Source organism: Geotrypetes seraphini, chromosome 1 (assembly GCF_902459505.1).
Source record: "Geotrypetes seraphini chromosome 1, aGeoSer1.1, whole genome shotgun sequence".
NCBI classification, from domain to species: domain Eukaryota; kingdom Metazoa; phylum Chordata; class Amphibia; order Gymnophiona; family Dermophiidae; genus Geotrypetes; species Geotrypetes seraphini.
The window spans coordinates 113,158,954-113,175,420 of record NC_047084.1 but is presented as its reverse complement, the minus strand read 5'-3'; the positions used below and the strand labels follow the sequence as shown (position 1 = coordinate 113,175,420).

Here is a 16,467-nt window from a genome sequence, read left to right as displayed (position 1 = left end):
TAATTTCCATTCCTGGGTTCGACAAACCACAACTTCCTCATGAATCTTTACTTGTCGAATCCACCCTTAAAAAATCTGCAGGAGCCAGTGTATATGCTTCTGTTCCTCCTGGCAGAGAGGGCAAAGCCATGGATAAATTTGGTAAGAGGCTCTACCAAAATGCAATGTTGGCAAATAGAGCTGGAAATTATGGCTTTCATTTTTCTTTCTATTTGAAACATCTCCTTACCACCATGGCTTCCTTTGAAAAATACCTTCCTCAACGGAAACAACATTCTTTCCACCATTGCTTGTCTTCTCTGTTTCAGTTACGTAAGTTCATGGTTAGATCCATTTATGACACCTTCGAACTTACATCCAGAGCGACAGCAATGTCTGTGGCAATGCGTCGCCTGGCCTGGCTTCGGGTATCTGAACTTGATGTTAATCATCAAGATCGGTTAGCCAACACCCCATGCCTAGGGGATGAGCTTTTCGGAGAATCCATGGATTCGACTACTCAAAAGCTGTCGGCTCATGAAACACGTTGGGATACCCTTCTTAAAAATAAGAAAAAGCCTCCCCCAACAAGGTCTTTTAGACAACAGTCAGCCTATCAACGCCGTTTCACAGCTCGGCCATTGCCAACAACTGCTCAGCAACCCAGGCGTCAACGGCAGCAACAGCGTCAGCCTCCCAGGCAACAACAGCAACAGCAGCCTGTTAAGCCAACTCCACAGCAGAAGACACAACCCTTTTGACTTACTTCTCCAAAGTATAGCCAGTACTCCTATATCTGCTCTCCTGCCTCAACCTATAGGAGGTCGTCTCTCTCTATTCCTCAGCCGGTGGGAAGTTATCACTTCGGACCAATGGGTCCTCAACATCATCCGCCACGGCTACTCTCTCAACTTTCAGACTCTTCCATCCCAAAACCTGCCAAAAGAGTCTGCTTTGAACAGTCCTCAATCTGCCCTCCTCATTCAGGAAGTTCAATCCCTCCTTCTTCTAAACGCTATAGAAGAAGTGCCTCTAGATCAAAAGGGTCAGGGATTCTACTCCCGTTATTTTCTAGTCCCCAAAAAAACAGGAGATCTCAGACCAATTCTAGATCTTCGCGATCTCAACAAACATCTGGTAAAGGAAAAATTCAAGATGCTTTCCTTAGCCGTTCTTTATCCTCTTCTCAACCAAGACGACTGGCTATGCTCTCTCGATCTCAAAGAAGCATACACTCACATTCCAATCAATGTAACCTCAAGACAGTATCTCCGTTTCATGATCAATCAGTGTCATTACCAGTACAAGGTGCTGCCCTTCGGTCTTGCTTCCTCTCCAAGGGTGTTCACCAAATGTCTCATCGTGGTAGCTGCTTTTCTGCGCTCTCACCACCTTCAGGTATTTCCTTACCTGGACGACTGGTTAATCAAGGCCACATCCGCTCCAGCAGTTCTCCTGGCCACCAACCAAACCATCCAGTTTCTTCAAATATTAGGATTCGAGATCAATCTACCCAAGTCTCATCTCATTCCCACTCAAAGACTCCAATTCATTGGAGCGATATTGGACACACTCCTCATGAGAGCATTTCTACCATCCAACCGTCTTCAGACTCTTCAGTCTCTATGTCAGCAGGTACTTCCACAACATTCCATCTCTGCCAAACAAATGATGATACTCTTGGGTCACATGGCATCCACAGTTCATGTCGCACCCCTCGTACGTCTTCACCTGCGAACTCCTCAATGGACCCTTGCTACTCAGTGGTCCCAAGCGACGGATCCTTGCTCACGACACATCTCTGTGACATCATCTCTTCGTCAATCTCTACAATGGTGGTTGGTATCCTCAAATCTATCCAGAGGTCTTCTGTTCCATCAGCCTCCTCATCAACTAGTCATCACCACCGACGCCTCCCCTTATGCATGGGGAGCTCATTTGAACGAGTTCCAGACTCAAGGTCTTTGGACAGCCCAGGAAAAGAAGCATCACATCAATTTCCTGGAACTCAGAGCGATGTTTTATGCCCTCAAGGCCTTCCAACATCTTCTCTTTCCTCAGGTCCTTCTGCTGTGCACAGACAATCAAGTGGCCATGTACTACATCAACAAGCAAGGGGGGACAGGCTCTCGCCTCTTGTGCCAGGAAGCACAGAAGATCTGGACTTGGGCCATAGATCACCATCTCTTCCTGAAAGCTATCTACATTCAGGGAGAACAGAATTCCTTAGCGGACAAGCTCAGCAGAATTCTCCAGCCTCACGAGTGGACACTCGATCCTGTAACTCTACAGTCTATCTTCGCTCAATGGGGCACTCCTCAGATAGACCTCTTTGCAGCTCCTCACAATCACCAGCTGCCCCTATTCTGCTCCAGACTCTACTCTCCTCACCGTCTGGCAGCGGATGCATTTCTCCTCGATTGGTCAAATCTGTTCCTGTACGCTTTCCCTCCTCTGCCTCTCATGTTGAGAACCTTATTCAAGCTCAAGAGGGAACGAGCCACCATGATTCTGATTGCTCCGAGGTGGCCCAGACAACATTGGTTCTCCCTTCTACTTCAACTCAGTTCCAGGGAACCTTTTCTTCTTCCACTGTATCCTTCTCTGCTTACACAGCATCAGGAGACCCTTCTACATCCCAACCTCCAGTCTCTGCACCTGACAGCTTGGTATCTCTCGGGCTGACTTCTCATGATACGCTTTTGTCTCAGCCCGTTCGTTCCATTCTAGATGCCTCCAGGAAGCCAGCCACTCTGCAATGTTACCATCAGAAGTGGACGAGATTTTCTTCCTGGTGTCTTCTTCATCATCTTGATCCAACTTCCCTGGCAGTGGAGACGTTGTTGGATTATTTGCTTTCTTTGTCTGACTCTGGCCTTAAGTCTTCTTCCATCAGAGTCCACCTCAGTGCCATTGCTGCTTTTCATGAGCCGATCCATGGAAAACTTCTATCAGCTCATCCCCTGGTGTCCAGGTTCATGCGGGGTCTTTTTAATGTGAAACCACCTCTTAAGGCCCCTCCTGTTATCTGGGATCTCAATGTGGTTCTTTCCGCCTTGATGAAGCCTCCATTTGAACCTTTGGCTACCGCTTCTTTCAAGTTTCTCACTTGGAAGGTACTTTTTCTTATTGCTCTTACTTCTGCCAGGAGAGTCAGTGAGCTTCATGCCCTGGTTGCAGATCCACCTTTTACGGTCTTTCACCATGACAAGGTGGTTCTGCGTACGCATCCAAAGTTTCTCCCTAAGGTTGTCTCTGAATTCCATCTCAACCAATCCATTGTTTTGCCTGTTTTCTTTCCAAAACCTCATTCTCATTCTGGGGAACAAGCTCTGCATACTTTGGATTGTAAGAGGGCTCTAGCTTACTATCTAGAGCGTACGAAACCCCACAGATCAGTTCCTCAACTCTTTCTGTCCTTTGATCCGAATAAATTGGGACGTCCTGTCTCTAAACGTACGTTGTCTAATTGGCTGGCAGCGTGCATTTCATTTTGTTATGCTCAGACCGGACTGACACTGGAAGGTTCTGTCATGGCCCATAAAGTCCGAGCTATGGCAGCATCTGTAGCTTTCCTCCGTTCCACTCCTATTGAGGAAATCTGCAAGGCTGCTACTTGGTCCTCAGTTCATACTTTTACATCTCATTATTGTCTGGATGCTTTCTCCAGACGGGATGGACACTTCGGCCAATCTGTTTTGCAAAATTTGTTTTCATAATGGCCAACCTTCCCTCCATCCCTCTTTTTGTTAGCTTGGAGGTCACCCATCAGTCAAGAATAGCTGCCTGCTTGTCCTGGGATAAAGCACAGTTACTTACCGTAACAGGTGTTATCCAGGGACAGCAGGCAGATATTCTTGTGTCCCTCCCACCTCCCCGGGTTGGCTTCTTAGCTGGCTTATCTTAACTGGGGACCGCGCGCCTCTGTCGGGCGGGAAGGCACGTGCGCGGTGCGGCATGCCAGAACTTTCCAAGTTCTTAGAGTGCAATCACTCTAAAATTGTCCGTACCGGGGCTCCGTCGGTGCCGTCACCCATCAGTCAAGAATATCTGCCTGCTGTCCCTGGATAACACCTGTTACGGTAAGTAACTGTGCTATATTGCTACTCCTTGGATTTTGGCCAGGTACTAGTGATCTGGATTGGCCACTGTGAGAACGGGCTATTGGGCTTGATGGACCATTGGTCTGACCTAGTAAGACTATTCTTATGTTCAGCGGCGGCTAAGAAAGCAAATAGAATATTAGAAGTTGCAGAATAATACTTTTGAAACCAATAGGAGGAAATCCTCTTTTTTACTCAGAGAATAGTTAAACTCTGGAAAGCGTTGCCTGAGGATGTGGTAAGAGCAGTTAATATAGTTGGTTTTAAAAATGTTTGGACAAGTTCCTGGCGGAAAAGTCAATAGTTTTCTGTTGAGGTAGCATGGAATGCTGCTACTATTTGGGTTTTTCCAAGTACTTGTGATTTGGATTGGCCTTTGTGAAGACAGGATACTAGGCTAGATGGACCATTGGTCCAGTAGTGCTATTCTTAAGCACTGTAAAAACACTAGAGCAAACTTGGTCCCTTTTTAAGGACACAGTCACCGAGGCGCAAATCTATATATACCGTGTATCAACAAGGGATCCAAGAGGAAAAAGAACAAAGAACTGGCGTGGCTCACTGTAGTGGTGAAGGAAACGATCAGAGACAAGAAAACTTCATTTAAGGAATGGAAAAGGTCAAAAACGGATGAAAACTGGAACAAGCACAAAGAACATCAACGCAGGTGCCATAAGGCGGTAAAAGGGGCCAAAAGAGACTACGAGGAAAAAATAGCCAAGGAGGCAAAGAACTTCAAGCCATTCTTTCGATATATTAAGGGGAAACGACCCATGAAGGAAGTGGTGGGACCATTGGATGACCATTGAATAAAGGGAGCGCTAAAAGAGGACAAAGCAATCACTGACAAACTGAACACATTTTTTTGCATTTGTATTTACCGAAGAAGATGTACACAGCATACCAGAACCCATCAGGCTATATGCTGGAAACGAAGATGGAAAGCTGACAGGATTGACGGTCAGTCTAGAGGAGGTATGTAGGCAGATTGATAGGCTTAAGAGCAATAAATCCCCGGGACCGGATGGCATCCATTCGAAGGTCATCAAGGAACTGAAAGGGACCATAGCTGAACTGCTTCAACTAATAGCCAATCTGTCGATCAAATCGGGAAAGATTCCAGAAGACTTGAAGGTGGCGAATGTTACACCGATCTTCAAGAAAGGTTCGAGGGGAGATCCGGGGAACTATAGACCTGTGATTCTGACCTCGGTACCGGGAAAGATGGTAGAGTCACTGATAAAGGATAGCATCATTGATCACCTTGACGGACACAGGCTGATGAGGGCCAGTCAGCACAGTTTTAGCAAAGGCAGATCATGTTTGACGAACTTGTTGCACTTCTTCGAGGGAGTAAACAGACAGATGGACAAGGGCGATCCAGTTGACATTGTATATCTGGATTTTCAGAAGGCGTTTGACAAGGTTCCGCATGAACGACTACTTCAGAAAATTGCAAACCATGGAATCGAGGGTGAAATACTCACATGGATTAAAAACTGGCTGGAGCATAGGAAACAGAGAGTGGGGGTAAATGGACAATACTCGGACTGGAAGAGCATCACCAGTGGGGTGCCGCAGGGCTCGGTGCATGGACCCGTGCTCTTTAACATCTTTATAAACGATGTGGACATAGGTACGACGAGCGAGGTGATTAAATTTGCAGACGATACGAAGTTATTCAGAGTTGTAAAGACGCAGGGGGATTGCGAAGATCTGCAACGTGACATAATCAGGCTCAAGGAATGGGCATCGACATGGCAGATGAGGTTCAACGTGGATAAGTGTAAAGTGATGCATTTCGGTAACAAAAATCTCATGCACGAATACAGGATGTCCGGAGCAGTACTTGGAGAGACCTCCCAGGAAAGGGATTTGAGAGTTCTGATCGACAACTCGATGAAGCCGTCCATGCAATGTGCCGCGGCGGCATAAAGGGCAAACAGAAAGCTAGGAAATATAAAAGAAGGGGATTACGAACTGATCAGATAAGGTTATCATGCCGCTGTACCAGGCCATGGTGCGCCCTCACCTGGAGTACTGCGTCCAGCACTGGTCACCGTACATGAAGAAGGACACGGTACTACTCGAAAGGGTCCAGAGAAGAGCGATTAAAATGGTTAAGGCGCTGGAGGAGCTGCCATACAGCGAAAGATTAGAGAAACTGGGCCTCTTCTCCCTTAAACAGAGGAGATTGAGAGGGGACATGATCGAAACATTCAAGGAACTGAAGGGAATAGACTTAGTAGATAAGGACAGGTTGTTCACCCTCTCCAAGGTAGAGAGAACGAGAGGGCACTCTCTAAAGTTGAAAGGGGATAGATTCCGTACAAACGTAAGGAAGTTCTTCTTCACCCAGAGAGTGGTAGAAAGCTGGAACGCTCTTCCAGAGGCTGTTATAGGGGAAAACACCCTCCAAGGATTCAAGACAAAGTTAGACAAGTTCCTGCTGAACAAGAACGTGTGCTGGTAGGGCTAGTCTCAGAGTGCTAGTCTTTGACCAGAGGGCCGCCGCATGATCGGACTGCTGGGTATGATGGACCACTGGTCTGACCCAGTTTGTACTACTGTTGGTGATATTCTTTAAAATTTCTGATTAAAACACATGAATTTTCAAAATCTAAGTACACGCCAGCTTCTTTTTATCCACAAATGAAGTACGTGTTTGTGCAGGAGTAAATTCACATCCCGCTCTTGCCCCGCCCCGTTCCACTTCCCTTTTGTCTTCAAAAGAAGGCTTGGTTTTAAATGATTTTGATCTAACCACAATGCAACTGCCATTAAATAGGTATTAAGTAGAAAGATCGGGTTGCTATTAGTTGCACATCATCAGCAAAAAAGTGGGCACTCCAATAATACCCATAGACTGGATAAGCAGAGCCACCTATTCCCCTGGTATAAACAGACAACCTAAGAGTTAGGTGAATTTTGCTATTTTAAAACAAGGATAGTTGCATTCTTTCTTCACTGACCTGATGAAGAGAGGAAAAGTTTATCGAATAAAAAGATCTCACTTACAACTTGTTTATTGTTCCCTATTTCCACTTAATTTTAAATGTAAATTCTGGCTGGACACCAAGTTGTCCTCCCAAAATTATTCCAATAGCCAGCAGCACTGGGGGGAAGGCACTTTAGCGGTTAGTGACTGACGCTGACCACATATATAATTTCTTTTTACTATTAGTCTCTCAGTGTTTAGTGAAAGCTAGTTTTGCTGTAGCTAGTGGTGGAGAGGATGATAGGATGTTTTGGGAAGGCTGAAGTTGCCTTCTATGAGTGTAGGGGTGTAAAAGTTGAGATATGTAGGTTAGGGGTATCTTATTCAGGGATTTTGAATACCATGAACAAAACTGAAGTCCCCTGCGTAGCAAGAAACAGGGGCTACTTTCTTCCATGTGAAAACCTCCAAAATTATTGGCAAAGGATGGGAGGAAGGCTGAGGCCTCAGGCAGCTACTGTTTATTGCTACTCTGTTGCAGGGAGAAGAGGAAGAATAGTCACTGTTTCGGGTCACAGCCTCTATTAGGGCTGATGTTATTTGGCTGGTAATGCAGACGATTATAGTAAAACCTGCTGTTAAAGTCAATTTTCTTAAGTTTTGTGCCCTTCAGTAAATGAGGCTTTAAATTGCTTCCTGATGCCCCTGTTAGGATCCCGTGTCTAACTGTTCTCATGTTCTCTCTGCAGCTTGACTCTCTTTGCCAAAGTGTGTGAGAAGACAGTATTGAAGCGAGTACTGAAGGAACTGTGGAGAGTAGTTATGAATACCATGGAAAAGATGATTGTGCTCCCACCTCTTACAGATCAAACGGTAACACTGTCTATTTGTCTTACCATCCTAGCCAGTGTTCCCAAGCTAATGCTTTCAATACTGGGATCTGGCATGGATAGTTCTTAGGCATTTTGATTACATTCTGCATGCATAATAAGGCGCTGAATCCATTTATAATGATCAATTCTGTGTTAAATATTGTTTATAATGTGCTGCTTTCCAGATTAGAGATTCAGGAAGCTATTTTAATTAAAACCTTATAAACCACCCAAACCGTATCTAATATAATAAAACCCTAAGCGCGCATGCGCACTCTTACCTGCGTGGTTCTGTTTTCCATTTTCCATGATCTGTAGGTCCCTGGCAGGCAAGAGTGTGCATGCGCGCTTCGACTCCCTCCCTCCCTCACTGTAAGTTCGCCGCCGTTGTCGCCCCCTTCCCCCCCCCTTCCTGGGGCGTCCGAACCCCCATTGACCCTCCCACCGCGAGACAACCGTCAAACCTACTGGCTCCAGCAGCAGCAGCATCACACTAAAGACGCTGCTTCGCGACCTTCCCATGCTCTGATTTCCTCTGCCGCGTCTCTGATGACATCATCATCATCTGCTGCTACTGCACAGGGAAGTGGAGTGGGGAGGGAAAAGCTGCTGGTGAGAAAAGGGGGCTGGGGCTGAAAGGGAAAAGATTGGAGAAGGGGGCTGGGGCATAAAAATGGGTTTGGAGCTGGGGCTGAAAATAGGTGACATGTGAGGGAAGGAGGCTTCACTAGCTCCTGTTAATGGGGAGAGGGACCTTGGGGTGATAGTGTCCGAAGATCTAAAGGCAAAAAAACAGTGCTACAAGGCGGTGGCTACTGCCAGAAGGATGCTGGGCTGTATAAAGAGAGGCATAACCAGTAGAAGAAAGAAGGTGTTGATGCTCCTGTATAGGTCGTTGTTGTGGCCCTACTCGGAGTATTGTTTTCAGTTTTGGAGACCGTATCTGGCGAAGGCCATAAGAAGACTTAAAGCAGTCCAGAGGAGGGCGACAAAAATGATAGGAGGTTTGCACCAAAAGATGTATGAGGAGAGACTGGAAGCCCTGAATATGTATACCTTAGAGCAGGGGGCCCAAATGGCCGATAATGATTGACCAGTAGATCACAAAGGCAATGTGAGTTGAATGCGTTGCCTTTGCGATCTTATTCTTCCTGCCTCCGCGAGCCTGGCCAGGCACGTACAAGCGCTGGACCCACAAACCTTCATCTCTGACGTTGAAGTTCTGTGCCAGCCAATCACTGCCTGGCACTTCCTCTCTGATGTCAGTTCTGATGTTGGGAGGGGGAAGGCTTGTGGGCCCGGCGCTTGTATGCGTTAGGCCTGGCTTGGAGAAGCAGGGAAAAATCAGCGTGGTGGCTTCGGGGGGGCAGGGAGAGAGAGAGAATCGGGGAACTGGAGTAATCGGCGCAATGGCTTGAGGGGCAGGGGGAGAGAGAAAGAAAGACATTCAGGCAGGGGCAGAGAGAAAGACAGGCAGGCAGGCAGGGGGAGGGAAATAAAGAGAAATAAAGAGGGGGCAGGGGGAGAGAGAAAGAAAGACAGGCAGGCAGGGGGAGAGAAGAAAGAGAAATAAAGAGGGGGCAGGGGGGGGAGAGAAAGAAAGAGACTGAAAGAAAGAAATATTGGATTTACAGTCAGAAGGAAGTGCAACCAGAGACTCATGAAATCACCAGACAAAAAGGTAGAAAAAATTATTTTATTTTCAATTTAGTGGTCAAAATGTGTCCGTTTTGAGAATTTATATCTGCTGTCTATATTTTGCACTATGGCCCCCTTTTACTAAACCGCAATAGTGGTTTATCCCAGGACAAGCAGGCAGCATATTTTCTATATGTGGGTGACGTCACCAACAGAGCCCCCTAGCGGACGTTTTCACAAGCTTGCAATTGGCCCGCAGGAGGATGAGCGTTCTTCTCGAAACTCCTCCTTCACTCGTTTCATTTATGGGCAAGGCCCTCAACCTGGACCTCCAGGTCGAGTCCCGTTATACCAAGGAATTTCTGGTGGAAATGGGTGCTGCTCATCCGCCCCGAGAGGCGCTACGCTTGCCGTTGCACCAGGTTCTCCGGCAAACATTTCTCCAGAATCTGGAGACCCCTTATGCGGTCCCGGCTATTCCCTCCAAATTGGAGTCCCGTTACAGGAGATTCCGGTCAAAGGGTTTGAGAGTTCTCAACTTTCTCACCAATCCTTGGTAGTTGAATCTTCCTTGAAGAAGTCCAATCCCTCGAAGGTATATGCAGCAGTCCCTCCAGGCCGGTAGGGCCGTACGATGGACAAGTTTGGTCACCGTCTTTATCAAAACTCAATGATGGCGAACCGTGTCCTCAACTATAACTATCTTCACGTCCTATCTACGGTTCTGTGTGGAAGCCCTCCACTCGTTCCGGGTGGACATGCCGGATTCTCGTCGTCAGGAGTTTCGCCTCGAGGAGACCCTCTCCCAGCTCCGCCTCTATATGTTTCATGCGGCCTATGACGCCTTCAAGTTGTCCTCGAGGGTCATGGCTTTTGCGATCACCATGCATCGCCTCGCTTGGCTCAGGATTGTGGATATGGATCCGAATCTCCAGGATCGTCTCCCTTGCGTGGGTAATGAGCTGTTTGATGATTCCATAGAGGTGGCCACCAAGCGCCTCTCGGAACACGAACAGTCTGCCTCTCTGGTGAGGCTTAAGCCGAAGGCCCCTCCAGCTCAGCCATACAAAATCCCTCTCCGGAGGTATCCGCAGAAATCTACTCCTGCATTCTCTCGGCCTCCTTCGAAGCGGCCGCAGCAAGCGTCAAGCTAAGGCCCAGCCGCCTGCTCCGGTGAAGCCTGGGCCGTCTTTTTGACAATTCCAGTCTGAGCCTTCAGGCTCGCTTCCCCCTGGAGCCTTCTCCCCTCCCCATCGGGGGTCGTCGCCATCATTTCTATACCCTGTGGGAAAGTCTTACCACCGACAGTTGGGTGCTTTCCATCATCCGGGAGGAGTATTCCCGTCACTTCAGTCACATATCCCCGGACCTTCCTCCAAGAGAGTTTCCTTCTGCCCGGTCTCAGCTGCCTCTCCTTCTGCGGGAAGCTCGGGCCCTTCTTTGCCTTCAGGTGGTCGAGGAGGTTCCTCCTTACCAGTGGAATACGGGATTTTATTCCCAGTACTTTCTGGTGCCCAAGAAGACGGGGGATCTGCGTCTGATTCTGGATCTCCATGCTCTGAACAAGTTTCTGGTCAAGGAACAGTTCAGGATGCTCACCCTTTCAACGTTGTACTCCCTCTTGGACGAGGGGGACTGGCTGTGCTCGCTGGACCTCAAAGAGGCGTACATGCACATTACGATACAACTGGCCTCTCGCCGGTATATGAGATTCCGGATGGGGGATATCCATCTCCAGTAACGTGTTTTTAACTTCGACCTGGCGGCCTCTCCGAGGGTTTTCATGAAATGTCTTGTTGTGGTAGCTGTGGCCCTGCATCTCCACGGCCTGCAAGTGTTTCCCTACCTCTCGCCACGAAGTTCTGCGAGCGACGAATCAAACCATCTTGCTCCTTCAGATTCTCGGCTTCGAGGTGAACTTCCCCAAGTCTCACCTCTGTCCGTCTTAGTCTCTAGAGTTCATCGGAGCGGTCCTGGACACAGTTCATCTGTGCTCCTTCTTGCCTCGGCAGGAGGCCCTTGTTCGTTTATGCCAGCGGGTGGCCCATCTGGCCTCGGCCCCGGCTCGGCTCCTGATGGTCCTCCTAGGTCACATGGCCTCCACAGTTCACATGACCACTTTTGCCAGACTTCACCTCCGTATTCCTCAATGGACTCTAGCGTCCCAATGGAACCAGAATCGGAATCTCTTGACTCATTGTCATGACTCCTTTGTTGAAGAAGTCTCTCCATTGGTGGATGCTCTCTTCCAATCTTTCCAGAGGTTTTCTGTTTCATGCTCCTCCGCAGAAGGTCCTCATGACAGACTCGTCGGCCTATGCTTGGGGGGGCTCATCTGGACGGTCTTCGCACTCAGGGTCTTTGGTCCAGTGCTGACCGCCTTTGTCACATCAATCTGCTGGAGCTTCGAGCGATTTTCCTCGCCCTGAAAGCTTTTTGTCATCTGCTTCGCGACCGAGTGGTGCTGGGGGCATGGGGTCCCTGTCCCTGTGCAAAGAGGCAATGCAGCTCTGGTATTGGGCCATCCGCCGCAACATATTCCTTCGAGCGGTCTACATTCAGGGCCAGCACAATTGCCTGCTACATCCATTCCTTGACCCTGCGTCAAGTGTTTGCTTGTTGGGGGACTCCGGACATCGATCTGTTCGTGTCCCCCCTCAATCACAAGTTGCCCCACTTCTGCTCCAGGGTTTACGTCCCTCTCAGGCTCGAGGCGGGTACTTTTCTGCTGGATTGGACGAACCTGTTTCTTTATGCGTTCCCTCCATTCCCGCTGATCCTGAAGACTCTCGTCAGGCTCAAGTCCACGAGTGCCACCATGATTCTGATAGATCCTCGGTGGCCCTGACAGCCGTGGTTCTCCCTTCTGTTGCAACTCAGTTCCAGGGAGCCTCTTCTTCTGCTGATTTTTCCTTCTCTGCTTATGCAGAGTTGAGGTTCTCTACTTCATCCCAACCTCCAGTCTCTGCACTTAACGGCTTGGTTCCTCGAGACTTAATTCCCTCGTTCCAGTTCTCCCAGCCTGTGCTGGACATCCTGGAGGCGTCTTGGAAGGAGTCCACTCGCCATTGTTACCATCAGAAGTGGACCCGTTTTTCTTCCTGGTGTGCTACTCGGCAGCAGGAGCCACTATCGGCCTCCTTATCTGCTGTCTTGGATTATCTGTTACACTTGTCTGGCACTGGACTCAAGTCCTCTTCAGTTCAAGTCCACCTTAGTGCCATTGCTGCTTTTCATCAGCCGATTGATGGGAAGCCTATCTCTGTTCATCCTGTGGTTTCCCGCTTCATGAAAGGCTTTTTCCATGTTCAAGTTTCAAGTTTAATCACATTTGATGAATCGCTTATTACAATATCTAAGCGATGTACAATTTAAAAACCATCAGATGTTGGTATTACATAAAATTTACATAAGTCAGACATTAGACAGACAATTTTTAGACAGACATGATTGAGTAGGGAGGAAGGGGAAAGTTACAATTTTGTTGTTTGTTAGAAATTACATAGAAGGGAAAAAAACAATAGGAAATAAAGGGGTAAGGTAAAATTTTTTAATTATTGTAAAATGTAAGAATTTTGAGTATATCGTGTCGTGAATAAAATTTGAGTATATCGTGTCATGTATCAAATGCGTCTTGAAATAGATATGTTTTTAAATTTTCTTAAAAGAGACTAGATCTTTTTCGCTTTTAATAAAATTAGGAAGGGAGTTCCACAATGTAGGGGCCATAACGGAGAAAATATCATTCCGTCTGGTGCCGATAATTTTCAGTGAGGGGATTGAAAGTAAATTTGATGAGGATGATCTTAGAGTACGTGCAGAGTTATATGGAATAATCATTTTTGATATAAATAAAGGTTCGTTGGAAATTAGTGTTTTAAAAACCAGAAATAAAATTTTGAAAGTGATTCGGTGAGAAATGGGAAGCCCCTTAAACCTCCTCCTGTGGTTTGGGATCTTAACGTGGTCCTTGCTCGCTTGATGGAAACCCCCGTTCGAGCCGCTAGCATGGCTCACTTGAAGTATCTTACTTGGAAGGTTGTGTTTCTTATTGCTCTCACTTCTGCCCGTCGGGTCATTGAGCTTCAAGCCTTGGTTGCGGACCCACCTTTCACTGTCTTCCATCATGTAAAGGTGGTTCTCCGTACCCATCCTAAGTTCTTGCCTAAGGTTGTTTCTTAGTTTCAAATCAACCAATCCATTGTTCTTCCTGTATTTTTTCCAAAGCCCCATTCTCACCCTAGAGAAGTGGCTCTGCATTCTCTTGATTGTAAACATAGAAATAGACGGCAGATAAGGTCCACGGCCTATCTAGTCTGCCCACCCTAATGACCCTCCCCTACCTTCAATGTGTCGCCCAATCCTATAGAACTCAACTTGCTCAGCAACCTACGGTGTGGTACGCTATCGAATGCTTTGCTGAAGTCCAGGTATACGATGTCCAGGGACTCCCCAACATCCAGCTTCCCCGTCACCCAGTCAAAGAAGCTGATCAGGTTGGATTGGCAGGATCTCCCCTTGGTAAATCCATGTTGACGGGGATCCCGTAGATTCTCCTCATTCAGGATCGTATCCAATTGGTGGTTGATCAGAGTTTCCATTAGTTTGCTCACTATTGATGTGAGGCTCGCTGGTCTGTAGTTCGCTGCCTCCATCCTGGATCCTTTTTTGTGGAGTGGAATGACGTTAGCCATCTTCCAGTCCAACGGACTACCTGTACTGAGGGAGAGATTGAAGAGCGCAGATAGCGGTTCTGCCAAGACATCACTCAACTCCCTGAGCACCCTAGGGTGTAGGTTGTCAGGCCCCATTGCCTTGTTAACTTTAAGCTTAGACAGCTCACAGTAGACACCGCTGGGCGTAAACTCAAAATTACTAAACGGGTCTACTGAGCCATCCCTTCTCTGTAGCTGAGGGCCGAGACCCGGCGCCTCGCGGGTGAAGACTGAGCTGAAGTATTCATTTAACAGTTGGGCTTTTTCTGAGTCAGTTTCTACATAGTTGGCGTATTATCCCACCTGTGTTTCTATTTCTGTCACTGATATACCTGAAGAAGGATTTATCTCCCTACTGGATTTTCTTCGCTAGAGACTCCTCCATGCGGAATTTGGCCTCCCTAACTGTTGTTTTGACGGTTCTTGACTTGGCCAGATAGTCTTCTCTAGAGTCCTGCTTCCCTGATTGTTTGTAAAAACATATTTATTGAGACACACTTCTTGTGAATCATCTTTTGTGGTAAAGGTTGTCATGTGTTCATGTCCAAAGTTATTGGGATGCTCTGTCTTCCCTTCTATAATGATATCTTTTAAAGATACTGTACCTTGTTCCGAACCATGCTCTTTTAAGTGACTGACGGCCTTCATCCAGTTTCTAGTGTAAAAGCTGTTTTATCTCCTTTTTGGATTTGGGTGTGATTGTATGTGATAGTAACATAGTAAATGATGGCAGATAAAGACCGGAACGGTCCATCCAATCTGCCCATAAATTATACTCACTAAAAATGAATTTTCATTTGCGCAGAGTTACGGCTCAGCATCATTTTCAGTTTTTAATCCACGTGCTCTCATATCAGGACTTTTTAGGGTCCACAGTTTTCAGTTTTAGGTCCTAGATATATTTTATGTGGATTATCAAATTGTACATCTTTTAATAAAACCTGCATCCTGAACATCACCATCTCCACTGAGTTTTTAGTTTTGGCTGGATTTGTATTGTCTGTGGGATCAAGGGTCAGTCTTTTGCTTGTTGTCCACCACCTTCACACCAGGCAGGCACATGACCAAGCAATCCTCACTTCTACCAGCCACCCAGCTATCTACATGTCTAATGAGTGAATCTCCCACTATAATGGTCATCCTAATTTTTCCCTCCTGGGCAGAAGCCCCTGGAGATACATCCTCTGTGGCTAGACCTGGATACAGGATTACTTTCTACTTCACCAGGGTGATGCTCTCCTTTAAGAAGACCTCCCTCTTCCAAGGCAGCACAGAGGCTGTCAAACTGGACTTCTCTACAATGTCCCTGTAGGTCTCCTCTATGTGCCTCTCGGTCTCCCTCAGCTCCTCCAAGTCTGCTAATCTAGCTTCAAGAGATCGCACCCATTCCCTGAGTTCAAGGAGCTATTTGCACCAAGTACACACATAAGACTTCTCACCAACTGGGAGATAATCAAACATGTGACACTCTGTGCAGAAGACTGGATAGCCTCCATCTTGCTGCTGGACTGCTACTTGCCTGCATCTTAATTTTAGTGACTTCTTTGTTAAATTGCTAAAAGAGTTGGAATATGTACAATAAGATTGCTAGTTTGTTTATTTTATTTATTTATTTAAAACATTGTAGCCCGCAAATCAACCATCTATGCAGATAACGATACATACATGATCAAAGCATAACATTCATAATAAAACAGAACATAGCAGATTATTAAAATAACAGCTTACAATAAACAACTTACACATGTGCCTTAAAATAAAAAGCCAAGCAATTACAAGATTACAAAGTAACCAAATTTGAAAAGGCAAGTCGAAAAAAATAGGCTTTCAAACTTTTCTGAAATGCCAAAAAATCAGAGGTCAGATGGATAGAATCTGGAACCGAGTTCCATAGTAAATGTCCGGCTATTTGGAACATATGTGATCGATTTGCAATTTTGGTGATAGAACAAAGAGTAGGAACAGCCAAAAAAGCTCTGTCTTCTGATCTCAAAGAACGAGAAGGCACAGAAGTCTGCAGCAGAGAAGCAATCACCTTGGGCAATAGATCCCGGATAAGCTATGGTAATGTTTCATCTTTATTATTATTTTGTAATGTTTTAAATGTTACGTTACCCTCCAAGGATTCCTTAGACTATTTCTTAAGAGCTATTTACTAGCTAATAGAAATTAGCTGCTTACTGTTTAGCCTTCTAATTGGCCTATAAGAGATCATGTGATGG

The 16,467-nt window shown here is 46.6% G+C and overlaps 1 protein-coding gene across 6 annotated transcripts in view; it reads left to right on the top strand.

The window, feature by feature from the left end:
• UNC13B (unc-13 homolog B) overlaps positions 1–16,467 on the top strand; it is an 837,582-nt gene that overhangs the window by 736,305 nt on the left and 84,810 nt on the right. For all 6 annotated transcript variants that reach the window (XM_033936000.1, XM_033936018.1, XM_033936037.1 and 3 more), the window contains one exon: positions 7,770–7,893. In XM_033936000.1, the coding sequence (XP_033791891.1) occupies positions 7,770–7,893 (124 nt within the window). The remainder of the gene's footprint in view (positions 1–7,769; positions 7,894–16,467) is intronic.